Below are 19,100 nucleotides of genomic sequence, written 5' to 3'. Positions count from 1 at the left end.
AATTCCACAGAATTCTGTCAATAAACTAAACAAAACAGATAGACCTAATGTAGTTCTGTAGCATATCACTTCATCAAGATAGTCAAGAAATGATGCTAATTTAATTGAGAAACGGTCAATTTTGCATTGTATGCATTATGTTTGTTTTCCTATTCCTAGCAGACAACCTGGAGAGCAGTGAGCAACATTATCACACTAACTGTGCCTTCACTGTAACTGTACCATAATGAGCGATCGACCTCTCCTCTTATTTCGCCTCCATCCAAGGTTGCTGTGGTGACCCAACCTGATGTTTTCCATGTGTCTCGATCCCTTTAAGACCTGTAGTGAACTGGCCAAGAGAGAGGGGATAGTGACACTGCACCTTGTTACGGTTGGGACGACTGTTAACTTTTACTGCTGACATTTTGCAAGCTTATAAACGATACTTTCTTAACTTCCACAGGAAACACAGAGAACATGCTGTGATAATGCTAGCCTCTGGAATTCAGTCAATACCCTATAGTCTGGGAGCATTACAAGCCACAAAGGTATCGATTACATGAGTCCTATAGCATGTCTGATGCTAAGGATGGACGTGTAAAAAAAGGCCTTACCAGTTAGTGAGTCCCTTGGTCTGGGTTGTAATCGAAACTTCATGTGACACTATTCTATTAGCCCATGGTCTGCTCGGTCTGGCCTCTCATGGCGCGCGGATCATAATATGCGCTTCAGCTCAGTTCGCAGGTGTGAGTTTGTGCCCACAATGCACCAAAAAACAAACAAATGTAAACATATGGAGGCATTGTAAAGCATACTGGAAAATATATTAGAGACAATAGTAATAGAATAATAGGCATTAGAATGAAAATACGTTGATTCAAATCAAAATGGAGTTGGCAAATGTTGGGGGAATTGACAGTGTACGAAAATGGACGGTATGAAAATGTGGATGGAGTGAAACAATTCTGAAATATTATGTTTTAATGAAAAAAATAAACAAGACTTAGTAAATGTGTTTGTAAATCAAACGTCATAGAAATATATAATGTGTATCCCATCACAATATTCTTTGCAATTGCACTTTACGCATGAGCCTATACCTGTGCTAATACATTTTGTCCACATCTTTAGCAGGTTTATAACAGAATATGTGTAAGTGATCTCTGATCTTGACCTAAAGAGTTCTTAGGTTCACAGATTGTTTAATGGAGAAATAAGGAAACGTATTCAACTGATACATGTTGTCAGAACTAACAACTTTTTGGGTGGATAAGATTCTAATTGTGCTCTGATCAAAATATATAGGCTACACTGCATGCTATGTTGCCAAGTGTCACTCATAAACTATTATAAACACAATTAACATTAGTGGAAGTGCCTATTGGAAGTCCATCCAAAAGCACAAGCTCACCTCATTCCATGGTTTAAATAGTCACTCCATCTTTTCTATTTAGCCTACCAATGCATGATGTTGGATAAACGTTTTCCCTCAGTCACTTCCCCCTATGTAAAATACCCAGAGGTTGAATTGAGCGAACCGGATGGTGCTGATGTGTAGCAGCCTATCCACAGTCAGGACGGCCAATGAAATCAAACCAGAGCTCCATCGTAACTGGTAAGATTGACGTGAGGGACGCGTCAAATTAATCCCAGCAAACTTCAGCCTCCGGTATAACTCAAATGTGCCTTTATTGGATGAAGATCACTTCAGTGCCATTGTACCAAGTAGTTTCTCTCAAAGCACTGTGACAGAACAAGGAAAAGAACATCGGGAGGAGACATTTTAGAAGTCTCATTTGTTCTTCAACTTTTTGCTTCCTTCGTGCAGAAGGGAGAACCACCGCATTCAGCCATTGAGGGGCAACTATTTCAAAGCATCTCGAACCACAGGCAAATGGGTAAGCTTGCGTTAACATCTGCACGCTTCAGTGAAAGAAAGCTTATGGAAGCATAACCGTGCTTAACACGCCTGCATAACGCCAGAAATAACCATAAAGTTGATTTCGGGATGTAGATAAAGTGGACAGACACATCCCTTTCCAGAACGAATGGAAAGATAGTTTACACGACAGGCATGTGATCTTTTCCGATATGCCAATGTAAACTATTCATAATCTGGGAGTTCATTTCAATGGTTGATTAAATGGATAGTTAATGTAAAGGTCATGAAATTAATTGACATAAAACTTAAAAAGTGTCAAAAGTGTCACTAAGATCCAGGGTAAGTTAAATGTAGCTTCCTGATGTGAATAGTAATAACAACTTGCATTAGCACTCATTGTCCACGGTTAAATTTACTGTGTGTATGGAGAGCATGAAAATAGTTTTGTCTGCTTTTCATGATAGTTGAATATGTCCATGTATATTCATTCCCTGCAGAGCAAACCTATGGCGAGGTGAATCAGTTGGGTGGTGTATTCGTTAATGGACGACCCCTGCCCAACGCCATACGACTACGGATAGTGGAGTTGGCCCAGCTCGGGATCAGACCCTGCGATATCAGTAGGCAACTTCGCGTCTCCCACGGCTGTGTGAGCAAGATACTAGCACGATACAATGAAACGGGTTCCATTTTACCCGGTGCCATCGGGGGGAGCAAACCACGCGTTACCACACCGAATGTGGTGAAGAACATAAGGGATTACAAACTAGGTGACCCGGGGATCTTTGCCTGGGAGATCCGGGACAGGCTTCTCGCTGACGGAGTTTGTGACAAATACAACGTGCCCTCAGTAAGCTCCATCAGCCGGATTTTACGGAACAAGATTGGAAATCTTTCCCAGCCGAACCAGTATGAGAGCAGCAAGCAAGCCCCCACACAGGCCGGCCTCTCTTACAACCACATATACCCCTATTCATACCCCAACGCTATGTCACCCAATGGCAAAATGGGCAGCGGTCCCGGAGTACCCGTGACGGCCGGGCATGTAAGCATATCAAGAGCCTGGCCGTCAGCGCACACTGTCACCAACATTCTGGGTATCAGGGCCTTCATGGATCATCAAGGTGTGTAATATTGAATCAATTTTCCAGACAAATGATTGCGTGTTGATCTATATGGCACCATGCACACCCAGTTATAACCCATTTTCCAATAATTGTCCAAGTACATTTGGGGTCACTGGTTCAAGCTATTTGACGTGCTGTTCAGTTCATAACTCATTCCATGATGAATGATCTATACATCCAGTTTTGACGTTAGTTCATCAGGGTGGAAATTTGCCCTATACACCTTTTTAGGCCTGGGTTTGGTGCCTCACAAGGAAAACAACTTACTCTGTAGGCCTACTCACTCGTGCCTGTAGGCAAACACCTTGCTTAGACAAGGATACTTGTTAAAGCCTCCTCGTTCCCCGTGGGACCTAAGGTCAATATAAGGTCCTACTTGTCATGTTCTTAGTGATGTGTTGCCTCTAGGCCCCAGATGGATTGTTAGCCATGGCATGGCTGCAGCTCTGCCATCAAATAAACTAATTAAGTTAGCAAGTAGCCTAGCATGTAGCCAATTTTGAAAGGGCATAATTGTGGCACATGCTTTTAGAACGATGCGATATAATAATCGATCATTCTATGTGGCATTGACAATTTATACTTGATATAAACGTGTGATAGCCTCGTTGCATTTCTCCCCTTTCCTATAGATTACTGACGAACCCTAGGCTATATAAAGTTCTGGATTCAGAAACAAAAACAACAGGCCTTGATTGGATACGCACAATTTGGCACACTATTCCTCTCTTTAAAACGTATTGTTTTGATAGCATTTTAAGAAATATTGCCGATATAATGTGCAATATTAAGTGGAAAATGTCATTTAGATCCCATTTAATATTTTAGCGTCCCTAAGGCTAGGCTACTGTGTTTATATTGGATTATTTGATAGGCCTGGTTATGAATAGGCCTATCTGATCAACAATAGATCAGAGACATTTGGACAGTTTCCCCCCAATAATCTGATATTAAAAGTGCAATTTGCTGTTTCCTAATCAGCTATTGCTGGAGCAGAGGGATATCCACAGAAAATGGAGGACTGGAGTAGTGTCAACAGAGCGACGTTTCCCTCTGCTCATACAGTGAACGGAATTGACAAATCAGCCATTGATGCGGACATAAAATATGCACAGGTAAAAACAACAAGGACTCCTATGAATGCAGAAGACTAGCTGCGGCCTGTATCTACAGAGAGACTGGGCTCTAAGTGTAATACAGTGTGTATTGAAAGGAATTAATCTGTTTAATAACAGATTGTTATTCTCAAGTTGTTTCAATTTTCCCCCCAAAATTGCAACATTTGCTCCAGCATTTTTTAAAGCAGATTAATATAAATTGGGTTGAATGGATATACAGGCCTACACACTTAGGCTATGTCATAGATGTGCAAATGTTTTCGTTCTGGGAAACCTAAATCTGACATATTCTGTGTTTGTGTGTATTTTCTTGCAGCCTTCATCAACATTATCCAGTTATGTGCCAGCGTGTGCCTACTCATCTTCAAACCAGTACAGCGTTTATAGTGGGCCAGGTAGCTATGTGACCCCTGGACACCACTGGCAGTCCCAGAACTCGAGTTTGTCCCTCCCAAGCAGCGGCATGACGATGCACGCAGGAGACATACACTCTTCAATGGCGTTCAAACATCCATCGCGAGAAGGTAGGCAAGAAACTGTTTGATAGTGTTCCATTCTGATCAAAACTGCGATAACGTAATTTTAGCGTAATTTGAACATCACTGGCAGCTGACTCGTTTCCCTTCAATTTTCCTTAATCTACAGAAAAAATAAATCGTTAATTTAAATTAAATGACAGGGTGTAAAATACAAATTATGTTAATATTGTCTTATTTTAAATGTCTTTATATAGCCTATTCACACAACACACACACACACACACACACACACACACACACACACACACACACACACACACACACACACACACACACACACACACACACACACACACACACACTTATTAGGCTACCATTAATCTAGCAGCAGTTGTTAAATTGTGGAAATTAAATTATGTTACTGTCAAGCCCCACAATAATTATCATGGAGTACGAATAATGGGGGACACAAATCTAGGGTATTAGTGCAAAAGCAATGTAGGCCTTCATTTGCAAGTGGTCTCGAAATTGTAGCAGCCTAAAATGTTGATGTAGCTTGCCTTAATGGCGTGGACCTATAGTGAATATATGTCGATGTCAGATAAATACGAACTATTTTAGGCTGAGATAGGCCTAAATAGGTGCTTGAACCAAGTGATCTCGGCTGAATGATCTCCGCCCTTATACAGGTATTCTAGCCATGCTTCGATTAAAACGTTTTCTTTTGGTATTTATATTTTAATTTCAAACTAAATGATAAAGTAAAAAAAGGTGTTCTAAAAAGTTTGTTATTAACCTACATTTACAGATGATATGGCGTTGACGAAAATTATGCCTATGCATGGATAGATTCGAGGATGAATGAGATGTGAACCCGAGAAGACGGAATTTGAACGTTATATTGCAGCTTGCGATAAATGTTGTCAGTAAGTTCATGAAAAGTGTAGGCCTAAAATTTAAATGGCATGTGACGTTTAAAAAAGGAAAATAATAATTGCGTCAAATAATGTATGGATAATTTAAATATGGTGTCAAATGAATAGCCTTATAGCCTAACATTGACTATTATTAATATTATTATTATTATTATTATTATTATTATTATTATTATTATTATTAACCTATTTTGTATTTAAATGTTGCATGCATGGTGTAGTCTTACTTTCAGGACTGTAGGCTATAGGCCTAAGAGAATATATATATATATATTTGTATAAATATTGCCATTCTTTCTGTGTTTTGCTGAAGTAAAGAGTAATGTGTGCTTGTGTGCTATACAAACGTCTCCTGTTTGTGTTCTGCAGGAGACAGAAAGCCCACCAGTCCACTAAGCAAGCAGCAGCAGCACGAGGCGTTGAGCAGTGTACACGGACTCAATCTCCCTACCTCGTCCTCGTAAGCCAGGGAGCTCGTGCCCCAAACCGAGGACTCAGAACTCACAATAGGCCTAGGTAACGAGCTGCAGACCCTGCCTTACCTAATTGAATGCATTTCAAGAATTCAAACAGTAAGTGGAAGCACTATTTATGATTTGTTGCCTAAGTGTTAAATATTGAATGGGCCCTTATAGCCTAACGTATATGCATACAAATGTATCCAACCATAGATGACCTACAGTCGGTCTATGGCCTTGTGAATGTAAACTTATGAGGACTTATGTCCTCATGCAGTGGAGGTGGTGGTTGGTGGTTTGTCATCTGTTCATTTAAATAACCTACTTCATGTATATTTCTGTAAAATACAGGATTTAAATCCAATAATGTCTGTCATTGATGTTTCATTAAACAAGATTGCTATAGTCTAAATAAGGGGTAGCATTGACAGCTGAACTGTATCCTGTATATGCAAAACATTATATTTTCTTGATTGGTTTCAAATCTGGTTTCTGCATGCAAACTCAACGATGTGAACAAAGTGATAAATTGTAAATGTAAAATAACTGCAAAAGCTTTAATTATATATTTTTTATAAATCCATTGTAAATATTCTAAATAAAGGCATTATAAAAAATAACTGCTCCCGTCATGATGAATATACTAAACAAATACTGCACAACATTTCTAAGTCACATGTGTTTGGTATTTTTTATTTAATTTTTTTATTTAACCTTTATTTAACTAGGCAAGTCAGTTAAGAATCATGCTGTGCCAACGTGTGGGTGCTAATCATTTTCCCCTCATGGGCGCCTTGCTTCTGTGTTAATGGAGCTTACTGCATTCGGCGCCCCAGTGATGGTATCTTGGCTCCTTCTGGATATTTGCCATAAGGCAAATCAAATAACCAATCAAGTGCATGTTATTTTGCAATAGAGGCTGGGATTACACACACACATACACACACGCGCACGCGCGCACACACACACATTCACGCGCACACACTTTAGGGTTGATGTGATCATTGGTACACTGCATTGAATTACATTACCTACATACATTGGGAATGTACTTTGCAAATTGTGGAATAACAGCGAAATTCTATAGCCTAGATTTGGGCCAGTCTTTGCTTATATGTTGGTTGCATGGTGTTCAGTATGACATTTTCATTAGAGATACTGTGCTTTCAGCACCTGCCCTCCAAAGGCCTGTGCACGGACATTTGCAGATTATTGACCATGTCCACACGACTAGGACGGCTGTCTCTGAAGGATTTGCATCCTCTAAAACTAACAATCAGCATATTGATTACGTCCACAAAAGTATTTATAATTCCAGGCCCAACACCACATCCAAAAGTCAGTGCGTCTCATTCGAGCCAACTATTGACTAACACGGTGTGCGTGCCATAGGCTACATCCATCCCATAAACTGTACATTCCTATTCACAAAGTAAAACGTACATCGTAATTAGCCTACATAGTCTGTATTTGTCATGCATCTCGAATTCTAACAACGGCAAGTCCATTTAAAACTAAATGCAAACCTTTTCTAGACTATAAAGGGCTGTAATTTGAGGAGACAAGATGCTTTGACCAACAATCAAAACGGAACAGGTCTATAATTTGGGAAATTGTTTATGTTAAATGTTGCAAAACAATATGCATAAACGTTAAGTCGTACAGTGAAACATATATTTTATGAGGACGCTCATGATTCGGTCATCCTAATCCGTCAGTTAGGCTATTACTGTTATTATGGTTTGGCCAAAACAATATTGGTGTAGCGCTCTGTAATAATGTACTTTAAAAACGGAATAAAGAACATGCATGATACATGTAATAAAAATATATCAAAGACATAACGATTTCACAGAATTTATTCCAGCTATCGAATTCAAGCAACATCGGGAAAGTAGCTGTTCCATAAGAAATTGAATATTTTTGCAACAATAGTAAACTCAATCTCTTTACAAATCATGCAACTTCAGAGTCCATACAAATATGGGGTATTGGGTTTACTGAGTTTCTCTCTCGGATTTTACACATTCAAAAACGTACACGGCGCTGCCACAAGTGAAAAAGGGAGGAAACCCATGTCTTGAAAACCAGTTTAAATGAGTGTCGTTTGATTTTAAATGGTTTGTCAAAATACTTCTTTCCAGAGCTTAGTTGAGGAAATGACTTCAGATAAGAAATAATTGTACAGTGCCGACTTTTACAGGGCCCAGACTACAGTCCAGAAATAGACAGGGATCACCATTAGGCCTAATCCACCTGACCAGCGGTCTCCTGCATCCATTGACACAGTTTCCAGTTAAGCAAATCAACCCCAAAGAACTATCAATGAGAGAGGACCAATCAATGACCAAGTGTGTTGCTGAGGTGAAAATGCATTTCCATGTGTATTTCCATGTTTGTCTAATCAAGAACAATTGACAATTGTTAATTCTGACAACCAATGCCATCACAATTCTGTGGTGTATGTGTGTGTGTGTGAGAGAGAGAGAGAGAGAGAGAGAGGGGGGGGGGGGGGGAGTGAGAGGGAGAGAGAGAGACAGAGACAGAGACAGAGTTAGAGACAGAGAGACAAAACATTGACTTAGTCAAGTACATCTAACGTTGATATTTCATTTTTGTATTCTTCAAAGTGTTGAACAAGTTCCATACAAATCATCTTTCTCTCTTAAAATTCTCTTAATGTTAGGTGAACACTGTAAGTGACATTCAGCTGCTTTTCAGTGCCAGAAAGCACATCTACCAACTTCTGCTGCTTCAATGTAAGACTTCTGTTTAGGTTTTTACCTTTTACTGTAATAGGGTTGCAGCAAATTTAAAGTGAGTGTTACCATTATTCCTCTGATTTCATTATGAGGAATTCCATCTCAAATCTAGTCTCTTGCCCATAAGATTTAAATCAGACCATGGTTTATCTTAGTTCTAAGACTGTTCACAGGCTTCTGAAACCCCATTTTCTATTGTACGAAAACATAGTTTAGTTGTTAAAAAAATCTACGAATATCACAAACTTAGACTCTCAAATCCAAAGGTGAAGCATCAACTACTTATACATTCATATAGCAGAGGATTGATAATTCCCCATCTACAGGCTGTTGACCAAGTATCTGGAAAGACTCTCTAAGCTCTGTTTTATAAGGGTTAATTCCTTACTCCTATCCTGCGAAGCCCCCAGTGACTCAACATATCCAAACATTAAGATGGCCCCCCAGTACAAATGCCTCCTGACTGGAGTCGCTCTTGTTTTCCTGGATACCGCTTGGGGTTCAGAAAACACTCCCTCGTGGTGGCTGGGTTACTTCCTGCGGGACCTGTGGTCATCAATCAGTGACCGGAGTGATGCCCCCCCACCACGCCACTCTCTGGACATCTGTACCACCAGAGCAACAGGTGGGAGGCTTTCTGCTGGTAATTTCTCAGCCCAGAAATATAGCCCATGAACATGTGGAATATGTATATTTTGACCAAGCTATATGAACATATACCTCTTTGGGTATTTTATATCTGATTTACAGTTGGTTCTATTTTATTATATATAGCCTTCTATTTTCAAACAAGTTATTGTACATTTAGGGGACTTTCTAGTGCAAAGGCAGAGAGTTTGAAAAAAATAAAACAGAAATGTAGGCAGCAGATGCACCAAAACATACCCTCTCTTTGAACCTAAAGAGCCTAAGTGTACACTATTCTGCTACTTAATGTTGTAAAGACACTCTAGTATGACAAGCTTTAAAAGACAAAAGTCAGTACGCAGGGGAGACTCAAAATCCTTGATACTAATGGGTCTGAAATTAGGCCATGTGCGTAATCCAAGCAACGGCACTCACTTCTGTGAATAGAATAATCCATCAGTGTCTTGTGTGTGTATAGGACATATTGAGGTTGCTTTGTACAGACAAGAGCTCAATGTATGCACTTGACACTCATCTGGGTATGATTTAGGACTTCTACATTATCATTATGTTTTGAAGGGGGAAACTACCCTGGGCAGGCCAAAAGACGCTTACACAGTGTACAGTACCTTTGTGTGACTACCATTCAACAAGACAGAGAGCATCTCAGGACGAATGACAGAAAACCAGACAGAGATAGCTCCTGGAAAAGGGCAGAGAATGATACATGAGAAACCTTCTGTGGAGAGTGGCAATTTGGCATCTCTAAAAAGTCGCTCAATGTCAAATTTGTGATGTCTTTGACCTAAAATTAATTATCATGGATATTGGCATGGAAACTAGTAGCAAACTACAATTAAAATATGAGCTGAAGTGACAGGATATGTGTTTGTTGGCAGAGGTTTATCTCAAAGGCTGATTTTCCTGTCTCTTGAGGCAGTGTCAAATAGTTTGCTGTCTAGATGTCCATACATCCTATTTTCTGTGTGGCAGACATGCAGAACATAATGTACAGAACTTAATGAGACTACAAAAACATAGCCGTATGTAAACTCAAACTAAATTCATGAAAATGAGAAAAGTCATGCATGACGTATTATTTTCACCCCTCCCCAACCCTGTGAAATAAGTACAAAAACTCCTTGTATTCCTTGTAATGCAACCATCATTGACTTATTTTCCGCTGTCTGTCTGTGCTGTCTGTCCTGTCCACATGATTTCCAAACAGGCAGTGGCAGCACTGGAGGCTGTAGTCCAGAGAGAAGATGATAAATGTCTTCCTCCCATGTTCTGACTTGCTCTGCCAGCTCACCACATCAACCAACCAGGCGCTCCGAAAGCAAAGGGACAGAGACATGATGATGACATTTGGCTCTTCAAATGAAAACGTATCATTTCACAGTTGCTTTGGACTGGCTCTCTGGGGGATTCCGGGGCTGTTTTGGTCCGCAGAACGAGGCAGCAGCAAAGGGAACGTAGAAATAAGAGCAATAACCACAGGATCTCTTTGAAATGCCGAGCCTCAGCTCTGATTATTACATACAGAAGACTAAAGCAGCATGAAATTATGTTTGCATAAACAATTAAAATAGTTCCCTTTTTAGGACACTGCAGAGAATCGTTTTGCAAACCAGAATTACGCTTGCCATTCCTGTGCTGTATTAGTGTTGGGTATGCAAATATAGCAACAGACTGTCTTGTGTCATGCATCCAAAGGGAGACACAGAACATCACTAAAGAATATGCATGCCTCCTGAGGGAAAATATAGACTTTAGTGATTGTGTCAGCAGTTTTGAATGTCATAAATGTACAGTATATGTGCTGTGAGAGGAGCTCTCTGGGCAGAAGATGAGAGACACTGACGGGGTCCAGCATGATTCCCTGTAATTTGTGGAGACTATAGAATTAATGTTCTGCCCTGCTGCCCATCTGTGACTTATTTAACTGTGCTGAAATACAGTATATACTTTGCTTAATGCTGCCACATACATGTCAAGCGTTACCAGCGAGCTGTGTGGCATCAGATTTAAAGGCTGCTGTCAACTTAATTTTTGGCTCAAATTCTTATGAGGTGATAATAGGAAGATGACTCTACTCACAAAAATGCATGAGTGGTTAGCCACTGTACTGTCTGTCGGTTTGGGCAGGGAAATGTATTTGCATGTGAACCACGTTTGCTATATCTACAGAAATGAAACATTATTAAGTGCATCACAGTGGTATTTGAAGAAGCATGATCAGAAAGGCAACTAGCGATGAGCATCAACATCAGAAATAAGGTCTGCAACCAAAATATTGATTCCATTGACTTTTCTTACTGACAGTAAAGACAATAGTATGAAGGCATTAAACAAGGTAATGAGCACAATGTTCCTCTTTTGGACAATGACACATATGGTTCCCACAAATAACCATGATGTAATGAAACCCACAAACGTATAGAAGGTTTATACAAGTATAGAAACTTTATACAGGTATACTTTGTTTAAGTATGTTAAAGGCTATAATCACAGACACAGTGTTGAATTGTCAAAAGTCAAAAGTACCCAACAACAGAGGCATATTGCCTGTACAGTCACTAGTGAAAGTCTACACACCCCTTCCACAGTCTTCACACTTTGTTGCCTTTTGCTGCCTTAAAATGTTATCTCAAAAGGTAATACATTGGATTTCTTTCCTACCAATCTACATAACCTACTCCATATTACCAAAGTTAAAGAAACATTATAGAACATTTTCCAAATGAATAATAAAAACAAAAAACGTATTGTATATATGAGATGCATTAATGACATGTGTGTGTGTCTGTTCTGGGAGCGCGCACACGAACGCATCTGTCGATCGCTACCCTTAATGACCTCACAATTAAGAAGCGCACCTTCAGAGGAGACGCTAATGACACTGACGAGGCCAAAACGTTTGCTATCTACCTATCCCTGAATGAAATAAATAATGCACAATTTTTTTTGCGTATGTCCTTACAGCTGTGAATCATTTTGAATACGATTCTACTAACTTTGCACAACTCTTAGGGCAACATTTATCCATTGTTTTTGTCAAATATTGTTCAAGCTCATTACATTTGGTTGGGCATCATTGATGGACAGCAATATAAGCATTTCGCTATACCTGCCGGTGACAAGCATACCCATAACATGATGCTGCCACCACAATACTTGAAAATACAGAGGGTTTCACTCTGTGTCGTGTTGTATTGGATTAGGCCAAAAAGTGCATTTCTTTGCCGTGCTGTCTTTCAGTATTACTTAGAGACCTTGTTGCAAACAGAATGGATGATTTGGAGTGGATTTTGTTAACACAGGCTTCATTCTTTTCACTTTGTCATACAGGACAGTAATGTGTAGTGAATGCAATGTTGTTAATCCTCTGTATCTTTAAATATTGTGGTGGCAGCATCATGTTATGGGTATGCTTGTCACCAGCTGGGACTGGGGAGTTTGTCAGGATAGGGTTAGGGTTAGGGTTAGGAGCAAAGCCCAGGTAGAAATTTAAAGGAAAACTGGCCTCAGTCCTCTGAAAACCTAACCCTGGGATATAGTTGTATTTTTCAGCGGGACAATTACTCAAATGTTCATGCCAAAGACACACCAGAATAGCTTTCCAAGAGGTGTTCGTGAGTGGTCCAGTCTCAGCACTGACATAATTTGCTTGAAAAATCAGAGACAAGGTTTGAATATTGCTGTCCATCAATGACTACCATGTACAACCAAATGTAATGAGCTTGAGCAATTTTTACAAAAACAGTGGATAAATGTTGCCCTAAGAGTTGTGCAAAGTTAGTAGAATCTTTTTCAAAATGATTCACAGCTGTAATGGCTGCCAAAAGTGCTTCCACCAAGTATTGACTTTGGGGTGTGAAGACATACACAATAAATACATATTTATTTTAATTATTAATTCAGAAAGATGTATTGAATTTTTCATTAACTTTGGAAATGTGGAGTAGGTTGTGTAGATTGGTAGAAAAAAAACATATTTATTCCCTTTTGAGATTAAATTTCAAGGCAGCAAAAGGCAGCAAAATGTGAAGACTGTGCAATGGGTGTGTATAATTTCACTATCAACTGTACATGTAACTTAACAAAACCCTAGTGAAGATCTCACATAAATTAAAGACAGTGAAGTGCCCCAGCTTAGGTTTTAAGTCACTGTCTCCCATTCTTGAGTCATATGCACAGAAAGTAACAATTTAAATAAATTAAAGTTGCAAGCATGGCCTTCCCACATCTAGACCTTCTCTCATATAAAAGAGATGTAAATAGTCTGATTCCTTTTAAAGTTGCGATAACACTTTACTGAAAGCCTGACGGTATATAATGCTTTATAACTTCTCAGCATCTATGAGCCTTTATTTATTTTGGAATAAAAAATGAAAAAAGTGATAGATATAATTAGCTTTTATGCTGCAGTGACTCTTTCACACCTTTTCAAATTGACACGGTCATCACATACTGTGACATTTTCACTCTCTTGTTGTTTGCCTTGATATTCTGGAATACCCAGACTTTCAAGATGAGTGATACTAACTTTACACAGCTCTGTCGGGTAATACAGCCGCTGACACAGGGATTAGATGTTGCAATGTCAAAGAGCTTGAACCTTTGTATGATAAAGATCAATGATGCTAAGTTCTGAATAGGTCTGGTAAGCTTACGCTTCAAACTGAACCAAACTGTACAGTGTCCCAAGTTTCCAGACCTAAGAGGTGGTCTTGGTCTAGGATGAGTCAGTGATGGTTAACCCAGCGTCTGAAAGCTGGGTGGCCAGCGTCCTGCGCCTGAGGATGACGGACAAAGAGACGGGAAGTTCAGCGGTCCGGGTCTACACTGAGTGACATGGCGGAGGCATGCAGAACCTGTCGAGCTGCGCTGGAATATTGTGTCCAATAGGCCCTGGAATGAACACTGTCACTGTGGAGTCATTTGGAGAGATAGAGAAACAAAAGGTAGAAGATAAACAAAGCAGGTTGTCATTAATCAACCCTCTGACAGCACCCTGCTCCTGCCACTCCCTTGGGATTTGTGATGACAGCCAGTTAGTAGAGCCAGCCAGCAACCAGCAGACATTAGCTTTGTGTTTCTAAAAAACCTCCAGGCCCGGCTCACTGTGGGTTCATACACTCAGACAGCTTCACAACTAAACCAACATACATTTATGTAACCTATTGACTGACAACGTCTGGAACATACTGTATGTCTCTGTGTCTAGATACTGTAGGTCACGTATCTGTCTGTGTCTACAACATCATAGCGTAAAGATAAGGAACGCAAATCGTTTGCTCTTTCTCCCACTGGCAGTTTCATATGGCTTTTGTTGGAGGATTTACTTTCTTTTGTAAATGTTTTCATTGTCTTGTGTTACTGCAGTGTCTTTCCGAAAGTGGCAAGGCTCAAGCTGTTAGCGGCAGCGACCGAGGCTCGCTGAGCTCACACTGGTTTGAGGCGTTTTGATGACATGAAAAGAGGGGCCCTCGGAGAGTTTGCATTTTAAAGAAACAAGAACAAAAACAAAAGGGAAAGTCAATTTCATGAACTCATATGATTGGCTTGTGTTTGGTGACATTCAGTTGGAATTGATATGTAATTCGTTTAGGACTAGACAGGCCTCGAGACAGGCCTGCGAAAAGTGGGAGTTTTTTTTCCTATCACCATCACTCTATCAAAACACACGGCAGACCTCCACCGTCTCACACAGATTTGTGCTCAGAGAGAAAGGGGAGAAAGAGGACGTGTGAATTAAACCATTTTCAAATGAAGAATGTGTAGAGATATAAACCATGTCTGTCCAGTCAACTCATGTGGTCTTTGTATTTGTAGTTTTGACAGATGAACATCTTGCTTCAATACTCATTACTATACAGCATAAACATTTAATTATATTGTACTGTATATTAAAACATTAAACTTATATACTTTGTTGATGTTCGCTCTTTTATTGCCACAACTTGTCTCATAATAATATTTTTGTTGAAATGTGATTTAATTTGACCATAATAAGAAAATCACTTGCATATACTGTATCTTTTGAGGAAGGAGGTACTGAACCATTTCATGGAACCATTTATCTATGAAAACTACATTCATTCTGCTGTAAAATGTTCATTGAGATTCTGTATTTGAAAAATAGTATTGTACAGTTAAGTTTAGTTAAGGACACATTTTTGGGAAAATACTGACTAATATTGACAACCCGTTCTCTGTTTTATGTAGTTCAATAAAGGTGATGAAATATTATGGTTTGGTGAAAGTACATTTATTCAACAAGTGAGCTATTTTGAAGTTTTAGCCACATCATAGTTGTTTTCTCCTTCAAAGTAAAACGACTTGTTTGCTGAAACCAAATAGCCTCCTACAGGTAATAGGGAAGGTAACTTGATCCACAAGCAAATATCTTTATTTGAGACGAGACATTTATGAGGTGGGCCTATGCACAAACGAGGGGCATTATACTGACAAGGATCAGGTTGAGTAAATAGACCCAGAGATCAATTAATAATATGGATCAAAATAGCTTTTTTGCGGTCCCTACATACAGCTTTCTCTGTCCAATCAGGACAAGACAGTTGTTAAATGGTTGTTCTAAGCTCAGACAAACGTCAGTCATCACCTATAGAGCCAACCATGAGTCAACACTTAATTCCCAGTCACACTAGCTAAGTTGGGCCTTCGAATAAATGCTTAAACTGCATTCAACTGTCTGGTGAGTCCCAGCTCTTTGAGCTCCAATGGCATATCTGTAATGGTTTTAAAAACAAATGAGATAAACAAGTACTTTTTTCTTCTCGGTTTAGGCCTTTTAATGGAAAGTGTGTGTGTTTAGGAATTATGCATAGGATGCACTTGAAGTGCCTTTTTTATGGTGGATTTGTGTAGACCCAAGTTCCAACCCAACTTTAAGTTCCATGTTTGTAACCTATTTCGTCCTTCTGAAAAAAATCCCTATATATCAAACCCAGCAGCACACTCAAGTGTGTGTGCACATGCATTCCGACACCGTGTAAATATGAATCCTCTAAGGATTCGGTAAAACAGCTGCTGTTTTAACAAGTAACTTCACGGGAAATGCAAAGTGCAGCCATCAGTACACTCTATCTCCTGCTAGGTAACAGCTCTCCATTCACTCCCAGAGGGAGACAAAAGGTGTGTGTCAGGCTGGCAGAGGACTGTTTTCTCTTCCTGCTCTCAGTGTCAAGGAAGAAGAGGATGTGTCTTCCAATGGGGAGGCCTATCGATTGCAAGGTGAAAAGGTTTCAGAAACTCTTGGTGAAATCCAAGGCTGTCGGTCATTTTACTCTCCCCCAAGAAGAAACACTAACAAATACCATGGGAAGAATGTTTTTTTTTTTTTTGTATATCGATAGCAGTTCAGGTTTTCTTCAGTTTTGATAAGTGAAAAAAAACTGTGGACATTTTCCCCAGTAAAAAAAAACATGACACTGTATGAATTTAGCAGTATGCCATTCCACCTGGCACCTGCAAAACGAAAACAGACCAATTATTGTATTAGGGCTAACAATCCTCCCTACAGAATATGCCCTGGTATGCCCCTGCTAGAGGAACTGGCTGGCCCAATGAAAACACAAAGCTAAAACTGTCAATCTTCTCTACAGTATATAGTAACCATTTGAATTCGAAGAAGCTTGAAAATTGATGGCCCTACTAAATCAAATCAAATCAAATCAAATTGTATTGGTCACATGCGCCGAATACAACAGGTGCAGACATTACAGTGAAATGCTTACTTACAGCCCTTAACCAACAGTGCATTTATTTTAAACAAAAAAAGTAAGAATAAAACAACAACAAAAAAAAGTGTTGAGAAAAAAAGAGCAGAAGTAAAATAAAGTGACAGTAGGGAGGCTATATATACAGGGGGGTACTGTTGCAGAGTCAATGTGCGGGGGCACCGGCTAGTTGAGGTAGTTGAGGTAATATGTACATGTGGGTAGAGTTAAAGTTACTATGAACGGACCACAACAATCCTGTCATCAGCATAGTCAATTGTACAAAAGGGATCTGTTATTTTCTATTCATTGGAAGTCTTCCTTATTGGTTTCATCTAAGACAGGGATCATCAACTAGATTTTGTCGCAGGCCGATAAAAAAAAAAAATGGATGGTCAGGGGGCCGGAACATAATTACAAATAATTTGTAGACTGCAAATTGATATGCAAGAAGCCCAAACAGATATAATATTTGACTAAAACATAATCATTTTAAACCTTGCTTACATTTGTATGAGATCACATCTCGCTATTATGCGTGGGAATAGATTTCCAAAATTAAAATCACTTTGCTGATTTGCTGGTGTTTTTACAGTGTTTTATGTCCAACTATATATATATATATTTTTTTAGAACATGGGGGATCAAATAAAATCACCCGCGGGCCAAATTCAGCCCACGGGCCGCCAGTTGGGGAACCCTGCTCTAAGACATCAGAGGACAATTTGGTCTCTTTGAATTGTAGTTCTTCATTCCCAATGATGGCTGGTTATTAGGTATTCCTCCTCCTTCTAGGCCTCCTCTAGTGGTCTGCCTACTTTCCTTGCATGGGAATAATGGAGAGGTCAGGAGAATGATCTCTCTAGTTGGTGTTGATGGTGGGGATAAATGAAGATTGATGCCCCTGGTCTAATCATCACAGGTGTTTGCTTTTATGAGCAGCGTCTTCCACAAGCAGTTTCTCATTACACTGAGCAGAGCAGGAGGGCCTTCAAGCCTCCTGCATTCCTACAATGCTCTGAGGAGTGTGTAATTTAGGAGACTAAATTTAGGGGGAGGCAAATCAGTTTTTATTCGAAGCAGACCTGACTCAAACAGAGATTCACCACACTGTGGTCGGACTTCAAACCAGCTCGTTACTTGCTCTTTTTCATTTTCAAACTGCTGCAAATCTCGTTCCCTCTGAACACAGCGAATAAAGTAATTTGACTTTTGTTTAATTTGTTTCATCATGGCTGCAGACTCTGTTAACCATTTGCACATTGATGGTGGTATAACAGCAGCTGATTGATAATTTGTCAACTATATTCTGGTCAATGCACATCGATTCATATGCTCAAATTTCAGAGGTCACCTGACAACATCTTGTGGCAACAGTTTGTAAACAAACTATTATCTGAGCAAATTCATTTATGCCGACTCAAGCTAAATAAAATAGTAAATACTGCTCTTCTGTAAGAGTGATCTTCCAACTTCAGATCAAACTGAGATGCAGAAGGGTTGGATTCCATTGTGAGTGTTAATCCATCTTCATTGGCATAAAGAATAAAGGCAAGGTAAATGAGGCTGTTTGTTGTCCCTCAGAGCAAATATTGGATTGTCCAGATAATGCTATGAGTCGCTTAGGATTTCCCACAGAGCTAAAGGTACACAGATGTCTAGCCTTTTGAATGGAGGAATTGATTCCTACTCTTTCTTCTTCTTTCAAGCCAAACATCAGTAGCAGACTCAAGTGGCAGAAAGTTTCCGTTGATGATCCAGTCTGACACTAAAGTCTGCTGGGAGATTAATGAGGAGGGAGTTCCGTCTCACTGTCAGACACACAGGGCCTTGTTCAATCAAAACAGGTTACTGTGTTTGCAGAAGAAGTCGAAAACTTTCAGCACACTATTATGTTTTACTGGTATATGTAAAACTCCCTGTTATTACATATTTGTTACGTAGTAATAACATAAGTATTCCCCTTATAGTTAAATTAAAATGAA

General features: G+C 39.6%; 1 protein-coding gene across 1 annotated transcript; it reads left to right on the top strand.

Moving 5' to 3' along the window:
- Nucleotides 1-910: 910 nt before the first annotated feature.
- LOC311102611 (paired box protein Pax-1-like) lies at nt 911-5,987 on the top strand (the record flags this gene model as incomplete). Its single annotated transcript, XM_084143979.1, has 5 exons — nt 911-917; nt 2,362-2,988; nt 3,973-4,106; nt 4,426-4,633; nt 5,893-5,987. The coding sequence occupies 5 exons, from the start codon at nt 911-913 to the stop codon at nt 5,985-5,987; spliced, it is 1,071 nt and encodes a 356-aa protein (XP_084000105.1).
- Between the last annotated feature and the right edge of the window lie 13,113 nt (nt 5,988-19,100).

This window comes from Coregonus lavaretus (genome assembly GCF_964263955.1).
Source record: "Coregonus lavaretus genome assembly, chromosome: 27".
NCBI classification, from domain to species: Eukaryota; Metazoa; Chordata; class Actinopteri; order Salmoniformes; family Salmonidae; genus Coregonus; species Coregonus lavaretus.
Note: the sequence above shows the minus strand (reverse complement) of the source record. Positions and strands in the feature narration are given on the sequence as shown.